The sequence below is a fragment of the Dromiciops gliroides genome, chromosome 5 (assembly GCF_019393635.1).
Source record: "Dromiciops gliroides isolate mDroGli1 chromosome 5, mDroGli1.pri, whole genome shotgun sequence".
Taxonomy (NCBI): Eukaryota; Metazoa; Chordata; class Mammalia; order Microbiotheria; family Microbiotheriidae; genus Dromiciops; species Dromiciops gliroides.
In genome coordinates, this window is record NC_057865.1 from 150,536,708 (window position 1) to 150,561,152 (window position 24,445).

At 38.2% G+C, this 24,445-nt stretch overlaps 1 protein-coding gene across 1 annotated transcript in view; it reads right to left on the reverse strand.

Annotated features, from left to right (window-relative positions):
- MAGI2 (membrane associated guanylate kinase, WW and PDZ domain containing 2) overlaps positions 1–24,445 on the reverse strand; it is a 1,715,773-nt gene that overhangs the window by 247,468 nt on the left and 1,443,860 nt on the right. Inside the window, 2 exon segments of the mRNA XM_043965407.1 lie at positions 1,328–1,517; positions 8,593–8,624. Of these exon segments, the coding sequence (XP_043821342.1) occupies positions 1,328–1,517; positions 8,593–8,624 (222 nt within the window).

The window sequence follows — 24,445 nt, forward strand, 5'->3', positions numbered from 1 at the left end:
AGCATATTATTTTTTCCCTTTGCCACAGTGGGTGTTTTGTGCACAAGCTCACTGCTGGGATTACAATATAAGAAAGCCCCCCTGAGGTCCAAACGCACACAGTTTAAGCCTTGCTACTTCCTTTTCTATAAATGATAAACACTTAATTTGGTTTTTTAGATCACCAAAACACAGACCTTCATTCACATAAGTCAACTAGAATACCAAGAACAACAAAAGAGCTTTCATTAGATTAAGCCTCTTGATCACTAATTTAGGTTAATGGACTTTTAGAGTTATAAAAAGGGCCTGTGCCTCATGTAGTACAATCAGGAAACTGAGGCTTTCAGCCCTTTTGATGTCTAGTTTGGTGCTTTTTAACACACATTTTAAATAAATATTTTATTGATGCTGTTTTATATCACTGTCACTTCTCAATGACCTTCCCACTCTCTCTTCTGCACCCACACCCTGGCCCCAATATCCAGTGCTCTTTCCACAACACCCTATCACCATATCATTTCCTGGGTTTTGTTCCATCTGCAGTCTACATATTTACACCACTCATCTTTTTTTTTTTTAATTTTCTTCCTCAAATTATTGGATGAGACCATTGGGATGATGATTTGATTATAGGTACTATGTACATATGTGCTCTAATAAAAGTTTTTGTTTCTGCATTAAAAAAAAACCCACTTAACCCTCTGGGAAGACTTAAATAGTAGGGTAAATATTCAGAGACTATTATTTGAAGAATAAGGTTTCAAAACTGATCCAATTAAGTTCATTGTAACAAATGAAACATCTTTTTTTCTTTTAAAAGGAGATCTTGATACTATATTTCTTTTTTGTGGGTTGTGTTGCATTTTGTTTTTACTCAGCTAAGCTGGGGTCAAGCAAAACCCAAATGACATCTCATTCAAGGCATTTATCTTGCTACACAATGAAAGTTGGAAAAAATTGCTTTAGATAACAGACTCATAAATACATACAGTTAAAAATAACACTTCATCCTCTTGCTAGAGTTTCCTAAAATAAAACAAGTAAAACAACTTTCTAGTTGATAACTTGCTGATTTTGCTTGGGGGCTGAGGAAAAATAGTAATAGGAAACAAGAGTTTTAAAATGAAAGATACCCAACTTAAGACAGCCTACTAATAGGGGTGAATATGTCAGGACAGAGTGTGCTGTCCCTTTTAAAACAGAACCCACCAGTTGGTTTCCTATTTGAATTATTTTTAAAACACAGATCAGAAAATAATACTGAACTAGCTCAGCCGTGAAACATTTGGGAATAAACATTTGTCACAATTAACTGCACCCTTGGTCGTTTGGGGCTTTCACTTACGCCTACTTTCATAAATTGCTCTGGATTTCTCGTATAGCTCGTATGGGTCAGGCTTCCTCGGATCAAAGGCCTCTGTTGAGTCAGGAAATGAACTCCTGTGAAGGGAGGTTGGAAAGGGGAGATTCTGTGGTATAGCTGGAGCAGATAAACTTGTTTGAGGGCTGCCTTGATTCTCCCATCGTTCCATTATCTGAAAAGACAATAGTAAAATCAGGTAGATTTGGAACTAGCCTCCCTCTTCCCCTCAGGTGTAGCTCGAGTCTGGACTAGGTAACTGGTTAGCAAAACCCAGCTGTTCTCAAGGTTATAATATATCATGGTTTATAGTTTTGATAAAAGAAAACAGGATTTAAAGTGTATGTACATATGTGTATATATATATACACACATACCTATATGTGTGTTTGTATATATATATATATATTTGTGTGTATATTCTAAAAAAGGCATACCTTTATCTTAGTGATCCTTACATGTTACTGATAATTAATCCCTCCCCAAATTAATACCCTCCTATCATTCATTAGGCAAATACACAACAGTATGAGACCTGAGAACTGTCTGAGGTCTTTTGTTAAACCATGCCCATTATGCTAGGTCCAATTCTTATTCTGTGTGGGAAACTTCTTGATACCATCACCTTATTCAGCAATGAATTAGTTTGCTAGCCAAAAACAAGCTGTTGTCTTGATGTTACAGGTCAACCAGATGTGGGACCACTTAAAGGTGGTCACTTTCTTGTCTCTGACTTGTCTCAATGACATGAGAAGAATGAGACTAACTCTTTCTGGCCTTTGGGTATCCTGTTCTGCTGTGGAAATAAACTTGCCCCACTGTGAGCATCATTGCCTAGATATTCATGCTCACAAAGCTTTAAGCACATATTTAACTAGAGCTTGTATATGTCCAAGCATAGAATTAGCCTGGAAGGGACCTTACAGATCACGTGGTTAACCCCTCATTCTACTGGTGGGGAACCTGAGTCCTATAGTAAATATAACTTTCCCTAGGTCATACAGTCATCTAGTCACAAAGCTAGGACAATAACTGTAGCAAGGACAGGGGAACAGACTGATGAGCTTGTGGTTTGGGCTTAAGCTCATTTTCTGTTCCCAGTCAAGTATACTCAATACAGTAAAAGTGTCCATAGAGTGGTTTTGCAATGTATGTTTTAAAAGTATTGCATTGTGCTTCATTATTCAGTCAATAGTTCTTATTCTCTCAGAATAAAGCTGCTTAGATATGAAAAAAATATTGTGCTTTTGGGGTTAAATTAAATTTCTCATTTTTGTCATGCTAACTGGATTTAATAACCAGTGCAGGGTTTGTGTTTTTTTTTTTTTTGCAGCAACTTCTCTTCTTCATTTTCAAGTTTCATATGTTCAGTTTAACATATTTTGAAAATCATAAGATCATAGATTTAGAGCTGAAAGGCATCTTAGTCATCCTATAAGCTAGAAGTTATTATCTTCCTCCTCCTCCTTCTCCTTCACCTTCTCCTTCTTCTTCTTCTCCTTCTTCTTCTTCCTCCTCCTCCCCTTCCCCCCTTCCTCCTTCTTTGGTATCATTGAGTTTTGTGGCAATCTGGCAAAGGCTATGGACCACTTCTCAGAGAGATAGAGAGACTGATGAAGCATTTATTAGGTGTTTGTTATGTGTTAGTCACTGTGCAAAGAACAATATTCTCAGGAAAATGGTGTGTTACCTACCTTTATAATTGAAGGAACGCTAAATTTCAGTCAGAAATTAGTGAAAATAAAGATATCATCCCCCACATCCTAAATCACAACTCCCTTGAAATCTATCCAGAGTTAAGAACTCCTGGTGTAAGTCAACTCCCTAGTTTTAAGACTTTGAAGGATAATGAAGTTAAGTGACTTGCCCAAGGTCATACAGGTAGTAAATGAATGGCAGAGCCAGGATTCTGATCTGGGCTCTCATACTCCAAATCCAATGTTCTTTCTACTGTATCATTCCTAAGCACTTCACAATAAGGTGTTCAGTCCTGATAAGTTTTATAAACACAGTATATAAACTTAAACTCTACAGTCTGAGTAGCCACAGCATTCTATTTGCTACAATAGGGCTTGTGCTCATGTCTTGTTGTTTCCCTCATTTTCACAGGGCAGGTGATCTGTCACCATTAAACATTTTGCTGGGGTACATATTAGCTAACATACAAGGCAGTGTAGCAAGCATGTTTCAGGTTGAAGTATTAGGGGATCTAGAAAACAATTTCAAAACTATAAAGCCAACAATGCCACCACCACAGCAGAGTGACAAACTCTAGACATTCTGAAGCACAGAGAATGGGAAATCTGTCTCCAGTCCTGTGTGTTCTTAGGAAAGCATTCACAACACTTTGCTGTGACATTTATCAAAACTTCAAGCCATTTCATCAGGTGATTTTAAAAGCTCCAAACCACTCATGAAAATGACTAGGAAAAAACACACAACATATCTAGGCTAAAAACAGTATTGGCTTTCTGGGTGACTAAGACTGTCCCAGAAATGGTAAAGCCCTCTCCTGTCATCAGTATCTGCCAGCATCTGCAGGGCTCTGCTTCTGCTGGGTTGTGAACACTTACAATCGAGCCTGTGCCTGCACCTATCCAGAAGAAGGCATAAAACCAAGGCAAAAGGCAAGTAGCCTTGGGACTAGAGCATAGGTCTTAACCTTCCTTTCTATTCTACTTTCTTTCCTATTGCTGCAGAGCCACTTTAATCTCCTTGCCTTGGTTGACTTAGTTGAATTCTGAATGTTACTACTCTGTCAGCACTCACACTACCTGTCTGCTTTGGGGTCTCCTTCTTTGCCTTTGGGTTCTGCTCACTACTTTGAACTATGCACAGTTGTCTATATTCTTTGCCTTTTCTATTGGGCTTTTTTCTTAGTCTATGGGCTCTGTACTGCTAACATCAGTTAGCCAATCAACAAGAATTTATTAAATGCTCACTATGTTTGAGGCTGTGTGCTGGGCACCTGTGATAAAAAAGGGGGGAATGATTCCTACTTACAAGGGTCTTATATTCTAATGGGGAGAGTTTAGTGCTTTCTTGCTCTTCCTTTACCTGACTTGGAATTTGGGCTCTACTTACTGGCCTATTTGGTCCCATTGTATCTTCTTCCTTCTTTCTATTTCCAGGGAATTCTTGAACTTTGGATATTGCCCATGTACTTGGACTGGATTTTGTTATTTATTAGTTGTGTGACTTCAGGGAAGTTACTTAATCTCCCCAGGGGGTCTCATTTTCCTCATATGTAAAATCAGGGATTTGGAACACATGCTTTCTGAGGCACCTACTAGTTGTAAATTGATTACCCTGTGACCCATGGTACACAGCTGCCTTTGTTTCCTAGACACCAAATTCTAATTTCCTCCCTAAATTTATAGGATTGCCTTGTTCCTTCCTATACCAACAGTCACCCCAATCTGTCTTCTGACTTGGTCTATGGGATCTTCCAGACCCTTACTGCATAACTAGAGTCCCTGTCATGGTTTCTTCAAGCTTGCCTTGGTCTCTTGGTGTCTATATCCTTGTGTAAAACAGAAGAATGTTCCCCAAGATGAAGCCTCAGCAGGGAAGCGACAGTTTCCACATCTAGGAACAGAAACCCTGGATCTCGTCCCTCCAACAGAATTGCTGGCAATTTCAGTGGGAAACCTTTGGACCAGAGAAAAGCTAGGGAGATTCATGAATCTGGTGCAAAAGCAATCAACTCCCTTTGCAAGGCTGAGGTCCCATAAGTTCAGAACTTGGCTGTTCTTGCTTAGCTTTTGGGGGGCAGCATGGGTTCAAGACTAATTGTAAATTAAGTTCTGAGGAACCTTTTTGGGAAGTATTGACTATGGATGTAATTACTATAATGACAGCAAATGCTGTCATTACATCAAATGGCATAATTTGTATAAATGTGGTACATATAAGGAAATCACTAGATTGTATAATTGTAGCAATGTGATGCTGCTCTAAAGTTTCTGGTTAAATTCAATAAGAAAGTGTACAACAACAGAGCACGCTGTTTTAAGATTGAAGCAAGGAAAAATTAGGACTGGAAACTTTGGCCAATAGAACACACAAAAACTAAATAATGATAAATGATAACAATGGCATAATATAGTACTTCCTGACTTATAAAACATTTCGCATGTATTATCGCATTTGTTCCTTTCATGAATCTTGTGAGGCAAGAAGAGCAATCATCATTCCCTCCTTCCCCCCACCCCATTTTATAGATAAGACAACTGAGGCTCAGAGAACTTGCCCAAGGTCACAAAGTTAGCAAGTGACACAGAGCTAGAACACAAAGCCAGGTCTTTAGACTCCAATTCAAATGCCCTTTTTGTTATCCCAGATTAAATACTTTCAAAGTCCCCTCTTTTCATAATCATGTATATTAAATGGTTTGCTAAGAATACAGAATAAAATCCAATTTGAGGTTCTCTGTTAAAAATGAAGGGCAGCTAGGTGGCGCAGTGGATAAAGCACTGGCCCTGGATTTGGGAGGACATGAGTTCAAATGTGACCTCAGACACTCGACACTTACTAGCTGTGGGACCCTGGGCAAGTCACTTAACCCTCACTGACCCACAAAAAAAAAAGAGGGGTAAATCCAAAATGATGATATGTGTATGTTGGTAATTTTCTTCTGCCCTGTAAAAATGTTTCCAGGTTAACACTGGCTCCCCCATTTCTTGTCTCAGAGGAGCTGAAAGCAGAGACTAATGTACTGGTAACTTTCTATTAGAATAGAGGATCATGAATTTTCCTGCAGTGTATATCTCTATTTTAAAAGATATCTTAACTAGCTAGAGGATATCCTTGTAAAATAGTATGTTTTATAATAATTTCCCAACTGAATGAAGTGAACCACATGAGTTTCTAAAGCAGTGACACTTTCTCTCTCTCTCTCTCTCTCTCTCTCTCTCTCTCTCTCTCTCTCTCTCTCTCTCTCTCACACACACACACACACACACACACACACACACACACACACACACACACACACACACACCCCACACACACACACACTCTTAAGAATTTCCAACTCATTGGTCAGGCCAACTGTTAGAGCTCCTCCTTATTGGGTAGAGTCAGAAAAGGAATGAGAAAGGGCAAATTCTGAAAATATGAGGGGAAAGCATGCTGTTTTCAGGCCCAGTGCTTTTCTTGATTTAATCATGCTGCCATAAGTCTTTTACTTGTATGACTTTCACAAAAATTTAAAGTAGGATGAACTCTCCTAATACACCATAAATTTAATCCTAGCAACTAAATCCATGACTAAGCAGTAGCAATAACTACGCATTTTCTTCCCTTCTAGCAATTGGGATTCCTCTACAATGACTAATTCAACTTTGTCAAAGAGATAGCCACAATCTATCAACCTCTAAATGCATTTACCAGCCTGTTTGCTCTTATCAATGTTTTAGGCCATCTCATGAGAGAAAATTCAGGTTCTGAGTTGAACTGGCAGCCACATGGTGATACAGCAGATGATGGCTCAACAGACCGTCATTTAGTCTCCTGGGTCTCAATTTCTTCACATGAGTGAAACTGAGTCTCAGACAAGTTAAACGAATGTTTGAAAAAAGTGAATGTCATTCAACTGAAGATTTATTAGTCACTACTGCAATTCTGAGGATTTTTTTTTTTTTTTTTGCAGAGCAATGAGGGTTAAGTGACTTGCCCAGGGTCACACAGCTAGTAAGTGTCAAGTGTCTGAGGCCGGATTTGAACTCAGGTCCTCCTGAATCTGGGGCTGGTGCTTTATCCACTGTACCACCTAGCTACCCCTATTCTGAGGATTCTGATTTGGCTTTCATTAAAAATTCTCATTTGCACAGAGCTGAATTCTTTTCAGGTAGGCCTATAGGAACTTCTTTGATACTCTCTGGATTTGTGGGTCCATGTTAATTGAGATAGTTTTTTTTTTTTTTTTTTTTAGTGAGGCAATTGGGGTTAAGTGACTTGCCCAGGGTCACACAGCTAGTGTTAAGTGTCTGAGGTCAGATTTGAACTCAGGTACTCCTGATTCCAGGGCTGGTGCTCTATCCACTGTGCCACCTAGCTGCCCCAATTGGGATAGTTCTAATAAACTGTATAATAGTAAAAAGACCATAGTATTTCTGAGAGGGATATTAGAGTTTTATGGGGAAATCCTTCTTAAGGAATCCCTTTAAAGCTACAATTCCAATGGGGCTTTTGAGGTTGAGTTTTGAAAGTACAAAGGAGACAGAAATTAATGGTTACTTTTTTTTTTTTTGGTGAGGCAATTGGGGTTAAGTGACTTGCCCAGGGTCACACAGCTAGTAAGTGTCAAGTGTCTGAGGCCAGATTTGAACTCAGGTCCTCCTGAATCTGGAGCTGGTGCTTTATTCACTGTACCACCTAGCTGCCCCTATTCTGAGGATTCTGATTTGGCTTTCATTAAAATTTCTCATTTGTACAGAGCTGAATTCTTTTCGGGTAGGCCTATAGGAACTTTGATACTCTCTGGATTTGTGGGTCCATGTTAATTGGGATAGTTCTAATAAACTGTATAATAGCAAAAAGACCATAGTATTTCTGAGAGGGATATTAGAGTTTTATGGGGAAATCCTTCTTAAGGAATCCCTTTAAAGGTACAATTCCAATGGGGCTTTTGAGGTTGAGTTTTGAAAGTACAAAGGAGACAGAAATGAATGGTTCCTTTTTTTTTTTTTTTTTGGTGAGGCAATTGGGGTTAAGTGACTTGCCCAGGGTCACACAGCTAGTAAATGTTAAGTGTCTGAGGCCGGATTTGAACTTAGGTCCTCCTGACTCCAGGGCTGGTGCTCTATCAACTGCGCCACCTAGCTGCCCCAAATGGTTACTTTTTAATTTAGACTGTGATAACCTGGCATTAAGAAATACCAAAAGGGCATTTATTCTTTTGATATGGGATCGTAGCTTTAGAATTGTAAGGGACCTTCTAGGTCACCTATAGTACTCAAGGGATCATGTTATCATAGATTCAGAACTAGAAACAACCTCAGAGGCCATCTGGTTTAAACCCCTTCATTACACAGATGAGGAAACTGAAGCCCAGAGAGGCTAAGTAACTTGTCCAATGTCACACAGGTGGAACTGAGATTCCCACTAGGTCCTGTCCCTCCCAATTCAATGCTCTCTCTACTGTACTGTGCTGCTGCTATGTTACATGATAAGATTACTGATACACATTTATAGGAAGGGACATCATCATTAGAACTACAGAAATAATCATAATGGTACCAACTTACAGGCTTTGGAGTTTTCCAAGGAGAAAAGAAACCTGCAATAAAGAAAATAAGATGTAAACTTTAAAAAACACACACACATCATAGCATTAATCCTAAATAATTCAATGTTCAGATCCTTTACAATCTAATCTCCCCACTGTAATATATAACAGCATGCAATTGAGCAACAAAAGTAATAATGGTAAATGAATAATTTAAAATTGTCTCACTTTGTGGCCTGTACTAAAGATCTCAAAGAATTTTACTGATTTTATACAGTTAAATTTTCTTATTTTACATCTGGCGAAATTAAAACACTGAGGGGTTACTAATATTCTGAAGGCGGAACACTCGACAGTGGCCTATGGCCTAGATCTCAGCTTTCCTGACTTGGGTTGATATTAGGCATGAATGCTTCTGACATGGAGCAATGAAGATAATTATATAAGCAAATAAATATGATCTTTCATAGGAAAATGCTTTTCATGCGAAGAAATAGGAGAAGCATTTTTTCTTGTAGTAGGTAACTACAAGGTTAAGTTGTCTGGGTGAGTGTAAGAGCACCAAATTTAGAATTAGAAGACCCATGTTCAAATATCAGCTCTGCTACTTATTTCTTGTGACTATATAGTGTCTGATTTTTCAGGTTCCTTTCAGCTCTAGCCCTGAATTGTCCTTTTGGGTCCTCAGAGGTTCTCAAATCCATTTTGAATAGCATATGGTAAGTAACTGAAAAATAAAAAAGTATGTGGTCTCAGAAATGAATTGGCATTAGAAATCAAGAGCTGCTGGACACCAGAACAACAATTTTTCAGTCAATGGAACTCTTTTTGCTGTCACAAATGACAAAACTGATTGGGCTGATTCTATTGTAACCTCAACTGAAAGAGCACCCAGATTTGCATCTTTCAATTTGGGATCATACATTATGCGAAGGTAGACAAAAAGAGGGAAATCTCAATATAGTTTAAGAAAAAAAGATTTTTAAAAATAGTGCTGACACTAATTGCTGCCCTTACCCACAACAGGTGCCATTTTACAAATCTACGTATTTCCTCATCATACCACATTCTTTCCTTTTGGCAATGATGATGGTTCATTTTAATGGCCAAGGTCATATGTCCAAAGTAAAAGCATTCTCAAAAATATCATGTTATATTGAAAACAGATGCAAATTTATCACCTACCAAAAGTTTGAGACTTGTAGAATAGCAGCAACAGAAAACTTCAGCTCATTTCCCTTTATAAGTAGCATCTAAGGCAGGGTGGATTTTACTAAAACCTCCCCCATCCCCATCTTTATTCTCTGTCTTTAAATGATGTGGCCAATGCTTAGAGACAAGCAAGTCACAGTCTATAATGCATCAAAGCTCTCTTTCAGATATTGTTACCCTGGGTTTCTATAGCAAGTCTCTCTCTGCTTGCTTAGCCTTCCCCTAAAAGACACCAGTAGCCCCAATGGAAATGTGAAAAATCTGATCCTTTTGCTTTTTTACCTTCCTGGTGCCGAGTACACAGTCTAATTGATTCCCTCACCCCCAATGGATTATCTAACTACTTTCTTCTAGGGGATATAGTAGACATAGTCTTTAAGTAGTATGGCCCTCTGGTATGAAATAGAAATTCCTCTGTTTGGTATTCTAAACTCTTCACAAGCAAACTCTAATTTTCTTTCCAGATTTCTTTCCCATTTTTCCTCCTGACATACTCTATGTTCCAAGTCAAGCTTGACTTTTTATATTCAATATTCTACCCTCACCCTCTATTTTGTGTTCTACAGGCTGTTCTACATGCCTGGAATACTCTCTCTCTCCTTAACCTAACATTTTGGAATCCATAGCTTAGCTCAGGTGATTCCACCTAGAAAGAATTGACAGGACTTGGCAACTGACTGTACTTAACAGATGAAGGGGAGGGGAAGAGAAGAGATAAGCATGATTCTGGAGTTGTAAATCTGGTTGAGTGGAAAGATGGTATATTTCTACCAGAGATAAGGAAGTTGAGAGGAGTGGTACTTTCCAGGGATTGGGGGAGAGAAAAAAAAACGAGTTCTATTTTGGAAAAGTTGAATTTGGAATGCTTATAAAATAACCAGCAGGAAATGTCAAGAAGGTAATTGATGATGTACAACTTGACTTTAGGAAAGAGATTATGAGGATAGGTAGAGAGAGAGATAGACAGATGGACAGATACACAGACAGATGGACAGATAGACAGACAGACAGATAGCTGCAGGAGGCCACCAAGAGAGAGAATATAGAAAAAGAAAAGTCCAAGGACAAAGCTTTGGAACTTTTGTAGTTGGTAAGAAATGAATAATGGATATTTCCTGAAAAATAACCAAACAGACAGGAAAAGCCAGGTGGTGTAGTGTCAAGAAAAATCAGGGTAGAGATAGTATCCAGGAGAAGTTGGTAAGAGTGTCAAATGACATAGAGAAGTCAAGAAGAATGAGGATTAAGAAAAGATCACCATTAACTTCTGGAACAATAGTGATCTATTTTTTTTTCTATCACCTTGTTCATGAACCTAAAGTATTTAATGCAGTACTGTATAAATATCCTATTAATTCTATTTGAATAATATTCTGAGGCTAAGACTTTTTTTGTAAAAGGAAAAAAAATCAGATTCCAAATCTATTCTTGGAATATAATTTTGGAGCTCAATGGAACTTTAGTTTTCACCCCGTTCAATGCTTTCATTTTACAGATGAGAAGACTGACCCTTGAGAGCAGAAGTGATTTGCAGCTTGTGAGTTGTGATGGTGCCTTGAATAGATTGTTGGATCTGGAATCAGGAAGACCTGAATTAAAATTTCACCTTTGATACTTACTAGCTGTGTGACCCTCGGTAAGTCACATGATCTTGGTCTGCCTCAGTTTTCCCCATTTGTCCCCCATAAAACAGGGATAATAATAGCATCTACATCCCAGGATTGTTGTGAAAATCAAATGAGATACTTGTGAAGTGCTTTGTAAACTTCAAAGTGCTCTACAAATGCTAGTTGTTACTCTTCCTCCTCCTTTCTTTTCTTCCTTCTTTAGAGTGATTTCACTTCAGTCATGTGGCCCTTCTCACATTTTGTTAGATGTGTAAAGCTTCTAAATCCTCAAATGTAGAACTAGTGAATGTTGCTAATATGCAGTGTAAGTTGAAATATGATCATAGGGTTTTTGGGACATCTTTCCTTTCCAGCTATCATCACACCAGCTCCTTGTTTATGTAGCATGCCTATGAAAGAAAATTCTATGAAATGTTTTGGGTTTTTTCCCCTACTCCAGGATCTTTTCTAGAAATAGACAAGTATGCAGTGGAACACTTGGCAGAGCATCTTCTTACAATTTGTAATGGGTTAGCCCCATGGGGAGCCTGGGAAATAATTTTGAAGGATATCATTTCTCCCATGGCAAAAATGCATAATCCTCTGTCCTTTTGGTGGTAGAGCTGCCATAACTAAGATGAAGTTAGAGGAACCGGAGAGGTGAGACTCATTTAGCTTGACCTCCCTTCATAAGCAGTTCCTAGGTTCTTTGAACTGCTAAAATTATTTAATCTAGACTGACCTGTTATCTGCAGGCCAAACTCTAAGTCTCTTTCTGGCTTCTAGTAGGGAAGTTTCTTGGATGATTTTAACACAGGGTTGGAACATAAAGGTAACCTTGCTCAGCATAGAAGCCTTTAGGCACTGATATAGCAGCTGACTTTTCTAGGTCACACTGTATTTAGATGGGGAACAACTGAGCTGGTCAAATAGAAGCAACTTGACTCAAGAAAATAATAATGGTTTTTTAAAAAGTCTTACAATCATAAAAGTAAAAAGCAACATTTAGGTGAACCTTTGTGTGTCTTTGAAAATTATCAATTGTTCTGTAAAAATGGAAGTGAAAATAGGGAGACAGATAGGCTTTGCACTGTCCATAATATGAAAATAAAGCCAGATTTTTGTTTTGATCTGGCAGATATGATTAATAAAAGCAAGGAGTATGAGCTAGAGCCACGGAGGATCCTGGCTGAGCAAGTCACTTAATCTCTACTTGCTTCAGTTTCCTCAACAGTAAAATGGGGTTAAAAGGAGGGGTCACCTACCTCCAACAGCTATTGTGAGGATCAAATGAGATAATATTTGTAAAACTGCTTAACCCAGTATTTAGCACATAGCAGGCATCATATAAATGCATTTTCCTTCCTTTTCCTACCCCTCCTCTTTTGTTGATTTTTTTCCTCTTAATATTCTTTTAAAAAAATTGTTATTGGGGGCAGCTAGGTGGCGCAGTGGATAAAGCACCGGCCCTGGATTCAGGAGGACCTGAGTTTAAATCGGGCGACAGATACTTGACGCTTGCTAGCTGTGTGACCCTGGGCAAGTCACTTAACCCCATTGCCCCACCTCCCCCAAAATTGTTATGTCCACATACAAATAAACATATGTATATATTTCCTATATGTAAATAAAATTGTGTGTATACAACAAAAGTCACATGTATATCTGTTTTATACACAAACATATATACATGCATACATATATGTGTGTGTGTGTGTGTGTGTGTGTGTGTGTATTCAGGGTAGAGACTGGGGGGAAGTGAAAGGTAGGGGAAGGAGGCATTCTGGGGGGTGAGGGAGAAGGAACAAAAGGTAGAGGGGTAATCGGCATGGGATAATGGGATTCCTTTCAGCACACATTTCTTGAGATACTTCTGGGCTCCTGCAGGTTGCCTGCCATCCTCTTTTCTTCTGAGGGTGCCATGGATTGGCCCCCCTGCTTTCTTTCCCATTATTGCTTTTCCTTTTGTTTCAGTTTTTCTGGATGAGGAGAAGATTAGGGGACATGGTTATTATGTTCATCTATCTGAAGGGTTGTGTTAAAGAGACATTTGATTTTTTTTCTTTGTAGGTGCAAAAGAGAAAACCATGAGGAACCATGTTTCAGATAAGGTCTTTTTAAACAAATAAATCTGTCTGAAATTTGAATTAACTATTTCACTGGTAATAAATGCACCATCACTGGAAGTATGTTCAAGTAGAGGCTAGACGACTGCTTGTTGGGGATGCATTAGAGACAATTACCCTATTTATGAGTGTGAAAATATTTTGAATGACTAGGCCTAATTTGGGGGCTAATCTGACTGGAGGACTAATCTGGGGACTTTAATTCGGTCCATTTATAAAGTTTCACCACACTGCTCCACTCCCAAATTGATAAGCAAAATATTAAGAAGCCTCTTAGCTAAATAATCAAAGTAGAGTTTATTTATGAGATACAATTTTAAATTAAGAATACAGGGAAATAAAAGGTACAACCTGACTGTGTTCTGGGCCTTTCTTTCCACCTGCCACGCCTGGAACTTTTTTAATACAATAAGGGCCTTAGCTGCCTCTTGCCTCAGGGTATGTTCCACTTTCATTACTCAGGTCCTTTCTTTCTAACTCAGAGCCCCTTTCACTTTGTAAATCCCCCTGCTTCTAAACTTTCCTCTCCTTACTGCCACTGTTGAACCCTTGTGTTTCTCTCTCACCGACCTTCGGTCTGTCTGCTCTGTCAGTCTGCCTTTCGGCCTCTCTTTTCTCTGTTCCCATTCCTTCCCATCTGCCGGCCTCCTCAGTCCTCTTGTCCGCCTCCCCCCTTCGTCCCCTTCTAATCTTGTCAGTCTCTCCCAAGCTCTGTCAGTCCCGCCTCCCCGTTCTTCTTGTCAGATCCTTCTCTTCTAACTCCCAGGTCTATATACATATATTCCTCTTCCCCACTCAAATCTCAGGGCCTTTCTGCCCCCCTCCCCCCCCCCCAACCAAGCTAATCCGCCAGCCAGTGCTGTGGCTGGGGCTGGGGGGATGCTGGAGCATCACGTGCCTCAGCACAGGCTATGCCAGAGCCCCAGCCTGGATAGCCCAGGATCTCTCAGGTAGCTCCCTCCCCCAGCTGTCTGACTTGGGGTCTTGTACAGCCCGCGGAGCTTTTTGGCTCAGCTGAAGCAGAGGGGGAGGGGCACCAGCACCTCCCACACAGAAGAGACCCTGAGGGCCTAAGGCTTTCTAATCTCAGCCTAAAGGTAGGGTCCCCAAATCAAAATAAATTTCCACATGAGATTGAGTATAGACTAGGTGGCTTCATAGGACCTACTTAACTCTGAAATTTTGTGACTCTACATAAGAGTAGGTTACCTCTCTTCCCTAACTGAATGAGGAACTGAATACAGTCTATGAATAACCCTTTTGACATTTTCTAAAGGGTTTTTACTGGTAGTGCATAAAAAGGAAGCAAAGAGTGGGGGGAAAAAAGCTCTCTTCTATGGCCCATCACTTTATCTCTTTTTTTTCCCTACTTCAGGCTCTTTAGAGAAAAAGAAAATCATATAGAGATGCTAATTATGACAGTATATACTAAAGGACTGAGGAAATATTCAGAAGAAAAGCAGACAGGCTAGCCTGGGGGTTCTATCTCCAGAGCGGAAGTAGGGGCTCTGGATGAATGAACAAAGCCTTTGGCTTAAGATCAGGGCAGGATGAAGTGATGGGATGAAATCGGGACACAATGCTACTGATAGATACAACAGTAGGTGGAGACATCCAGAAGCAACTACAGACAAGTAAGTGAAGCATTGCCATCCTTCCCCAATTTGACCCTTCATTTGTGTCACTTTACACCTTTCCCTCAACCTTCCCTTCCCTATTCCCAGGTAGGATGAAGAGTAGAGACAGGAGACTGAACAGGTGTGAGGAAAGTGATTCCAGGGTTTCTGAAGGGAAGCAAGCAGCTAGATGAGGAAAAAATGAGGAGGAAAGAGAAATTCTAACTAGAGTAAATGAGGTAATGAGGACTTTGGATTTAGAGTCAGGAAAACCCGAATTAAAATCCTCTCTCACTCATTATGACCTTAAGCTAGTCACTCAACTTCTTGAAGCCCCAGTTTCCTCATTTGTAAAACAGGGCTAATAAGAGCCCCTATCTCACATATGAGCTGTGAGTCTCAAATGAGAGGATGTGTATCAATAACTTTGCAAAACAGAAGGCCAGCGGTAAATCAGATAGTAAAAACACAGAGTGGTGAACCAGGATGGAAAGTGAATCATCAGCAGACCACACTTCAACAAGGCTGACACTTTGAAAATAATTAGAAAAGGATAACTTAATGCTGACTTCCATGTTGGAATTTACATAAACCAAGCATATAAATGAGATAATACATTTTAATAAATAAATCATGGGAGAATGTCTGGTGGGTCTTTGGAGACCAATTAAAAATAACCATAGCACCAAGATGGGCAATCACTTTTGCAGGCCTGGTAAGTTGAAATCAGCAAGGGCAAGGAGGTGATTAGAGCTTTTGCTTCTTCCAAAAGAAATAGTTTTATTGTCAAAAATCTGGCCTTATAATGTCTCAGAGAATCCCATTTTATGCAGAAGTCTTTACCTTTTTTTATGTCTGCTCATAGATAACCTTGACTCAGCTATGGTTTCTCTTAATGGATGGGCCTAGATGCTACTTAGTCAACATCATCAATAACAGAGAAGGACCCTTGGGGAAGAAAAAAAACCAAACTGAAAAACCTAGAGCTTTCTGTCAATTTCCAGGTGAGTACAATTTTAGTTTGTGATGGTTGATTAATGGTAGAGTTATTCTGAAAATATTAACTTACATTTATAGAATGCTTTACGAGTTGTGAAATGCTTTACATAGAATGTTTAATTTGACTCTCACATCTACCCTGTAAGGCAGGTGCTATTATTATCATCCTCATTTTATATATAAGTAAACTGAAGCAAAGAGGGATGACATGATTTGCCTGGAATCATACAATGAATAAAGCCTGAGACAGGTTTTGAAGTCAGGTTTTCCTGACCCCAAGTCAAGTACTTAAACTACTAGTTGCCTGTAAAATCTAACTTTCCCTGATGCTTAGTTGACTATGCTGACTAAATACTGAATACCATATTAAGCATCATGTTTAGGACATTTAAAATGGATGAATAACATCTTGGTCAACTTTGTGAGCATTGAGGATTTTTTTTTTTTTTGCTTAGTCCATAGTCTAAAAAAACTCTTCTACAATTACTCTACAGCCCATCTCCATCACCTGAGGGATTGAGTAGCAATGCTGAAGAGCCAGTATGAGGTCCTACCTTAACCACTGTCAATTTGGAAAGCTCTGGAAACACTACAAGGCCCCTGGAACAAGGTGTTCATAATACTGTTGTCTCTACCAAGAGGCAGGAATTTCTCAGAATATCATCATATTCTGATTCAGATATTTCCAATTTCCTTCTTCCTGCTCTCTATTCACCTCTCATCACATCTCACCAGCATCTCCTAGCCTCAAGTATCTCTCTTCTGTAATCCATTTACTACTCAGCTGTCAAAACAAATATGGGTTTATTTATGACAATGTCCTACTCAAGAGTATCCATACGGGTGCTTGTTGGTGGTCCAGGTACAGCATGGAACTCAGTTTTGGAATAGTATGGATAACAATAGAAATATCTATCTATCCATATATATATGTATATATACATGTGTGTATATACACATATACACATGCTTATATATATATGTGTGTGTGTGTATGTGTATACACATACGTACATAACTGTATAAAGAAGGAGCTAACTTCCTAGATGGAGAAGGGAGAACCAGTGGCACTCTATGCCTGTAGGGTGTGCAGGCCCACCTCAAATTCCCCTTATGTATTCCCAAGTGATTGCCATTGGGGTATAATACAAATAGCTGTTTGACTTTTCTTCCCTATCACAGTCTGGCTTCAGCCTATTTTTCGAGATTTGTTGCACATTACTTTCTTCCATGCACATTTCAACCTGACTTAATGCTTCCTATACATGATATTCCATCTCCCACTGCCAGGCCTTTGTACAATTGGTTCTTGTGTCTGGAATACATTCTCTATTCACTTCTGTCTCTTCAAATTCCTAGCTTTCTCCAAGGCCATATTTTACATCAATTAACAGATATCTATTTAGCACTTACACTGTGCCCGTGTGTTGTGTCAAGTGCTGAAGATACAAAGAAAAAATGAAAACAATCCCTGACCTCAAGGAACTTATATTCTAATGGGGGAGAAAACAACATGAATAAATAGGTTCAGAAAAATATATACAGAATAAACAGAAATTAGCCTTAGAGGGAAAGGCACTAGGAGGTGGGGGGGAACCAGAAAAGGCCTCCTATAGCGGGTGGCACTTGAGCCAAGTCCTGAGGAAAGCTGGCCATTCTAAGCGGCAGAGGTGAGGAGGAAGAACATTCCACATATGGATAACAACTAGTGCAAAGTCCTGAAAATAGGAGATGTAGTGCTATGTGAGAGGAATAACAAGAGAATACATGGAAAAAAGTAAAGTAGAAGGAGGCTAGAAGAAAGGAGGATACCAGGTCATGATAAGCTTTAAATGTCCAGTGGAGGAATTGATAGGGGATCCTTAAAGTCATTTATTTAGAAGGGATTAGGGAAAATACTGTGGAGACTGTGGAGAATCAATTAGCAAGGAGAGAGTCCTGAAACAGGGAGTCCAACTAGAAGTCCTCTGTAAGAGTCCATGCAAAAAGTAAGAAGGGGCTGAACTTGACTGGTGGCCAAGAGAAAGGACCATTTGCAAGAGATGCTGTGGAGAAAGAAATAACATTTGGCAACTGACTGGATGTGTAAGCCGAACAAAATAAGAGTGAGTAGTCAAACTTACACTGAAGTTTAGAAATAGGGTAACTGAAAGGAGAAAAGATTACTCTTTAGAGTAATAAGGAATTTTGGAAAACAGTGGGTTTTTGGGGGAAAGACAACTTCTGTTTTAGATATTACATTTAAGATGCTTATAGGAGGGGGGCAGGTAGGTGGCACAGTGGATAAACCACCAGCCCTGGATTCAGGAGGACCTGAATTCAAATCTAGCCTCAGACAATTGAGACTGACTAGCTGTGTGACCCTGGGCAAGTCACTTAACCTCAATTGCCTCACCAAAAAACCAAACCAAACAAACAAAAAAACCAAAAGAAAAAAACAACAAAACAAAACAAAACAAAAGATGCTTATAGGAAAGCCAGTCTGAAATGTCCAATAGGCACTTAGCAATTTGGGACTGGAGATTGGGACTGGATTTCTCTCTCTCTCACACATGTATGTGTGTATATATGTATATATACACATGCATATAGAAAATATGTATATACACTAATGTATATATACATATATATACACACACACACACATATATATGTATATATACATGGGTAGATAGGTATCTATTTCTTTCACTATCCATACATGGATATATATCTCTCCATACATCAGTATCCATATATGGCAATATATGTGTATATATACATATACATACATACATACATATATATATATATATATATATAGCAATAGAGATAGATATCTCTCTGTATATATGTCCGGGAATCATTTGCATATAGATGAAAATTAAACTTATGTGAATTAATGAGATCACCAAGAGTATAGAGATAGAAGAAAACCCACAGCTGAACCTTGGGGATGCCTATGGTCAGTGGGCATGGTATGGCTGAAAATCCATCAAAGACTGAGAAGAAACAATTAACACACACCCAGAAAAGAGAGAGTATTCAGCAGATGGTGGATGAACAGTATAAATATTGTAAAGAGGTCAAGAAAGATAAGAATTAGAACTGGCCGTTAGATGTGGCATTGCAGAGATCATTGCCAACTTTGGAGAGAGCAATTTTAGTTGAATGATGAGGTCAGAAGCCAGACTACAGAAGGATAAGAAGAAAGAGAAGGAGATGAATGGAAATGGAAGCATTGAGTATAGATAACTTTTTCAAAGAGTCTGACTGAGAAGGGTTGGAGAGACATAATTAATGGACATGGTAGGATTTAGTGGTTATTTTTTAAGGACAGTGGAGACTTAAGTGTATTTGAAGGTACATTCTATCCTTAGCTCCCTCCCTTTTACTTTATACTTTTTTAGTGTATATTTTATGTTTGACATATGTGTACATGTTTGTTTGTTTGTTTTTGCCAATGTACTCCACCCCCCAAATAAGAGAATGTAAGGCACTGGATGGTAGGATGTGTGTGTGTGTGTGTGTGTGTGTGTGTGTGTGTGTGTGTGTCCCCACTGTCTAACACACTTCCTGACACATAGTAGATACTTAATAAATGTTTATTGAATGAATGAGTCCATTTTGGGGATGGGAAGCACCTTTTCTCTGCACTGAAATATTCTACCATAAATAGTTTCCAAAGTATCTGGCTTATCAGAAACTATCTGCCCTATATTTTTACTTCAGATTAAAGGAACTCAGATATTCACATAGAGAGGTATACTTTTTTGGGAAATGATTATTTGGGCTTTTGTATTTATGGCAGACAATTAAATGACACCCAAAGATTTTCAACAAAGAGGAAAGAGGGAATAAAGCCAGTGTCAGTCTTTCATTTAGAGGGATTGTGTTCAGTTCAGGGAGCCTCTTTTTCCCACTCCTGTGAACACCTTTCAGGATTGAGAAAAATTTTCAGGTGGGAAAAAACAGTTTATATAATGTTCATAAAAGGAAAACAATCAAGCTTTTAGGAGTCTTTGCTAGAGGCTTATTTTGGGAAAAGGAAATACTAATAATAAAGTTAATTTTTAATTAAAACAACCCTCCTAAATTTTCAAAGATTGGCAAATAGACCCCAGCTTTCCATAAAAATTCAGCCCTTAGTAAATGTTGTAAGCCAGTGGGGTAATGAGCTAATTTCCATTAAAACTAGTTCAATGCTATTCACTTTTCCTGGTTTCTGACTGATTCATGTATTTCTTATTAAAATTCAATAAATGGGTTAAACTCTGCAGTTCCTTTAAGTAATTTGTTCAAGCACTGAGAAGCCAGTAAAAGGCCAATTCTTCTTAATGGAACTGACCCAAACTGCAAAATGATTTTTCCCCTTAAGCAAGCATGTAAAATATACAACAATTTGTACCACTCAACATCTAGGCATGTCTATACTATACAAGAAATGCATTCAATATTTTGGTTAGATCTGGAGGCTTTTTTAAAATGGAGAAATAGCTGCTCTTTGCATTGCCTTAGACTTTCTTCATATCTACTTTTACTCAAAATACCCTTTAAAACATGTTCCACTTACATTTTAAAGTTGTGTGATTCAAATGCTCAGTCTGTCATGGGAATGATCTTATTCTCCCAAACAGTGCTTAATTCCTCATAGATGGAATTTTACTGTTTTCCCAGATATCACCAGATACCATTATGAAGTACTTTGAAGTAAAAATAAACTAAAACATGATAAATGCTCATATATCCTAATTAAATCCCTAAAATGACTATTTCATATATATATGTATATGTGTATGTATGTGTGTATATATTTGAAATAGCCATACTTGCATATGTGTGTCTGTTTATATGTTTATATATAGTTAATTTTTGTATATTATCCTTTTAGCCAGGAAGCTTTTTGCTTCTAAAATTGGTTTACATGTGACTGACCAATTGAACTTCTTAAATTGGTTGACTGATCATAGGGCTTTTACTGGTAACTACTCTTTCTTTAGAGTTATTTTTTTTTGTCTGGAAGTTGTGACATTACTGTCAAATTTATTTGCCTCCCAACAGATCAATGACCTCTGTTCATTTGTAAAATGTGATAGGCATGGTAAATAGCATCAAATCAAATGATTTTTCTATGCAGACTTGGTCTCTATGGGTTTTCAACCATACTCACACATAAAACATTGTTTCAGGTTAATCTTTAAAGTCCTACTAAATTCAATTCAATGCAACGAACACTCATGAAACCCAACCATATGCAAGACACTATGCTAGCTGGGATAAAAAGACCCAAAATAAACCAGCCCCTTCCCTTCAGGAGCATAGGGTATACCTACAATCATTGGAAGATGTATTCTATTCAAATGCCTCATCAGGTCTGATTGTTCTTGAAGGACTTTCCATTTCTTCAAGCATGTATGGAAATGTATGGAAACATTTTCATATATCTAAACTTAGTAGATCACAATTTTCCCTCTCCAATTAGAACTAATGACGAATGATAATGATGCTGATTGTTCATATGAATATTAAAATACTGATAATTGATGAAAATGATACTGATTGTACATACAATTACTAAAATTTAGCCAGAAATCCCATACAGCTAGTGGCATTGGAACAACATCTGAATTATAGGTTCTTTCTGTTCTAGCACGATAGATCACTATGCAAATGAGAAGTTGTGATTTGAACTGCAGGTTAACCAAATTAATTAAGATGTCAAACATTTTTTAAAAAATCAATAGCAATTTGCTTCAAAATGTTAAAAGATAAATATTTCTGTCAATAACTTAATTTCACTCTGTGCCTTGAAAATTATGAATGACATTGACAAGTTGTCACAATAGAAGGGCTGATTATAGGCAACAGGCTAGCTTGGCCCTTGTTATTTTATTATATACACCATTTTAACGAACTATAGGTAAACAAATAAACTGGCAGTACCTCTTTAGGTTTTTCCAATTCAGTGGAGCATTAAAGGACGTGGTGGAAAAGCAACTTCTTAATGGTCTGTAACACTGAATAATAGACTAGCAGGATAGAGTACATCATGCTCTACCCTACTAACATTCAATTCCATAAGAATATATTAAATTACTACTAAAATATTCATTGGGATCTGTGGTACTTCTAAAAGGAGAAGACATTTATAGCAGGGTAAAGAATTGGACATTGTATCTTACTATTTACTGTGGCAATATCTATAGAAGCCTCGAACAATAAGATGGATATTAACTAGGTGCATATTAACTATTATGTGTTAGCAAACAAGGTAGAGACAGGGATAGGGACTGGTCCTGTGATTTTATTGCTATAGGGAACTCGCAGATGAGGAACCTTCCTTTTCTGCTGCAGCTTGGCACCTTCTCTGAAACTTAGTTTTAAAGAGTTGGTTAGTGAGCTGAGGGTTTGTGACTTGTCCGAGATCACATATCCAGTATGTGTTAGGGGTGGGTAGGTCTTCCTGACTCCAAGACCAGCTTTCTGTCCACTATGTCCTAGAACATATAAAGGTTTGTTATAACTATGTAAAAGACATGAGTAGAGATGCTATGGTGCTATAATTCCACTTAATCTTCCTTCTCATTCAAAGCAAAACAAAACAAAACATTACTTAATTATGAACTATGTGAAGTCTGGTAAATACAGAAGCAAAGAACATAACCAGAGTCAGGACTGAAGCTGGAGACATAGTGAAGATAAAACATTGTCACCCATGACTCTAATGGGTTTCAGAAAGTAATTTTTCTCCCTCATCTCAAAGGTGATAAAATACTATAAAAGGTGAGGTTTTCTTGAACATGTCTCTTCACTGTGCCACAAATAATCCTTGGCACCCACTCTTAGAATCACTGACTGATAAAATACTAGGGCTAGAAAAGATCTTACAGGTCTACCAATCCAATTTCCCAATTTAACAGATGAAGAAATTACATCAAAATCAACTTAAAGTGTAGTAAAAAGAAGTAGTTACCTAAGAAGCAACACATAGGAATTCGAAGTGACACTTTTGAACATTTGTTTCAAAATTATTCATGAAAGTTTTCATGACAGGAAGTCTGACTTCCACAGAACACTGGTAACTATTTATAAAAAATCACATGTATTACAATCAAGGATGAAAGCCTTCAGTGGGCAATAACTGTCAAACGCAGGTAAGAACAAGTTTCAAACCTTGCCTATGGGCCATGATTGCCTTATCACACCTCTTATGAACCAGATAATCATCAGATCTGTAAGCATGCCAGAAGCCTTGCAAAACCTTTAGAGGAATTAAGGATATCACTTAAAAGGGCTTTTCTGCTTGTTTTTCTTGGTTTGTGTTTACACCAGAATTACAAGTCAAGAATTTTTAGCAAGTGTTAAAAGACAATGTCTTCTACTTTTAGAAATACCTTATATAGTATTAAGAACTTAGTGTTCACTTAATAAATTCTTTTTGAATGGGAATAAATTGATTTATGCTGTTAATTTCAGGACTCAGTTTTCTCATCTCTATAATGAGTGGGGTGGGTCAGATGGCCCATAAGGTCACTTTCAGTTCTGTATCTATGGTCTTATCAGCCTTTTGAACATTTTTGTACTGTTCTTTAGATGGATTTGAGTAAAACAAAACAGTTGGATTTTTCAGGAGTTTAAATCTGCCTGTTTAGAGATAAATATACATTTGAGAAAAGTTAAACAGAAAAGCCTTCACTAAAGTTCCCTTAATGCTTCATTGTGGAATGGTGATGAGTCAGGTTCCTTGACAGTGGCATCAGTGGAGCACAAGGAATGACTTATGATCATGGTACCACAGATTCAGAGGGAGAAGAAATCTTAAAGGCCATTTAGTCCAGTGCCCTCATTTTATAGATGTTAAGAAACCCAATCAAGGTTACACAGGGAGTATGGAATACCCAGGATTCAAATTCAAATTCAAATTCAAATTCAAATTCTCTGACTCCAAATTTTACCAAGCTGGAAAGATTTTGAGTATGACTTCAGTAGTGGACTGTCTGTCACCTGAACAATAGGTTAAGTAAGCTTAGATAGACTTTGTACTAGGCTGACCATAGGCATACATTTTTAGACTGCTCAATCTACCAACTCATAGAGAATAGCATTCTATACTGGTGGAGAGAGCATGGTGTGGCATGGTGTGGCATGACATGGCACAGCATAGCATAGTAGTGAAATGATGGATTACTGGAGTACAGATGCTTTATGGACAGCAAGCTTTAGAAATGGAAGGGACCTGAGAGGTCATCTTGTTCAATTTCCTTATTTTTATACATGAGGTAACCGAAACTGATAAAAGTAAAGTGACTTTTCCAGGATCACACAGCTGGGAA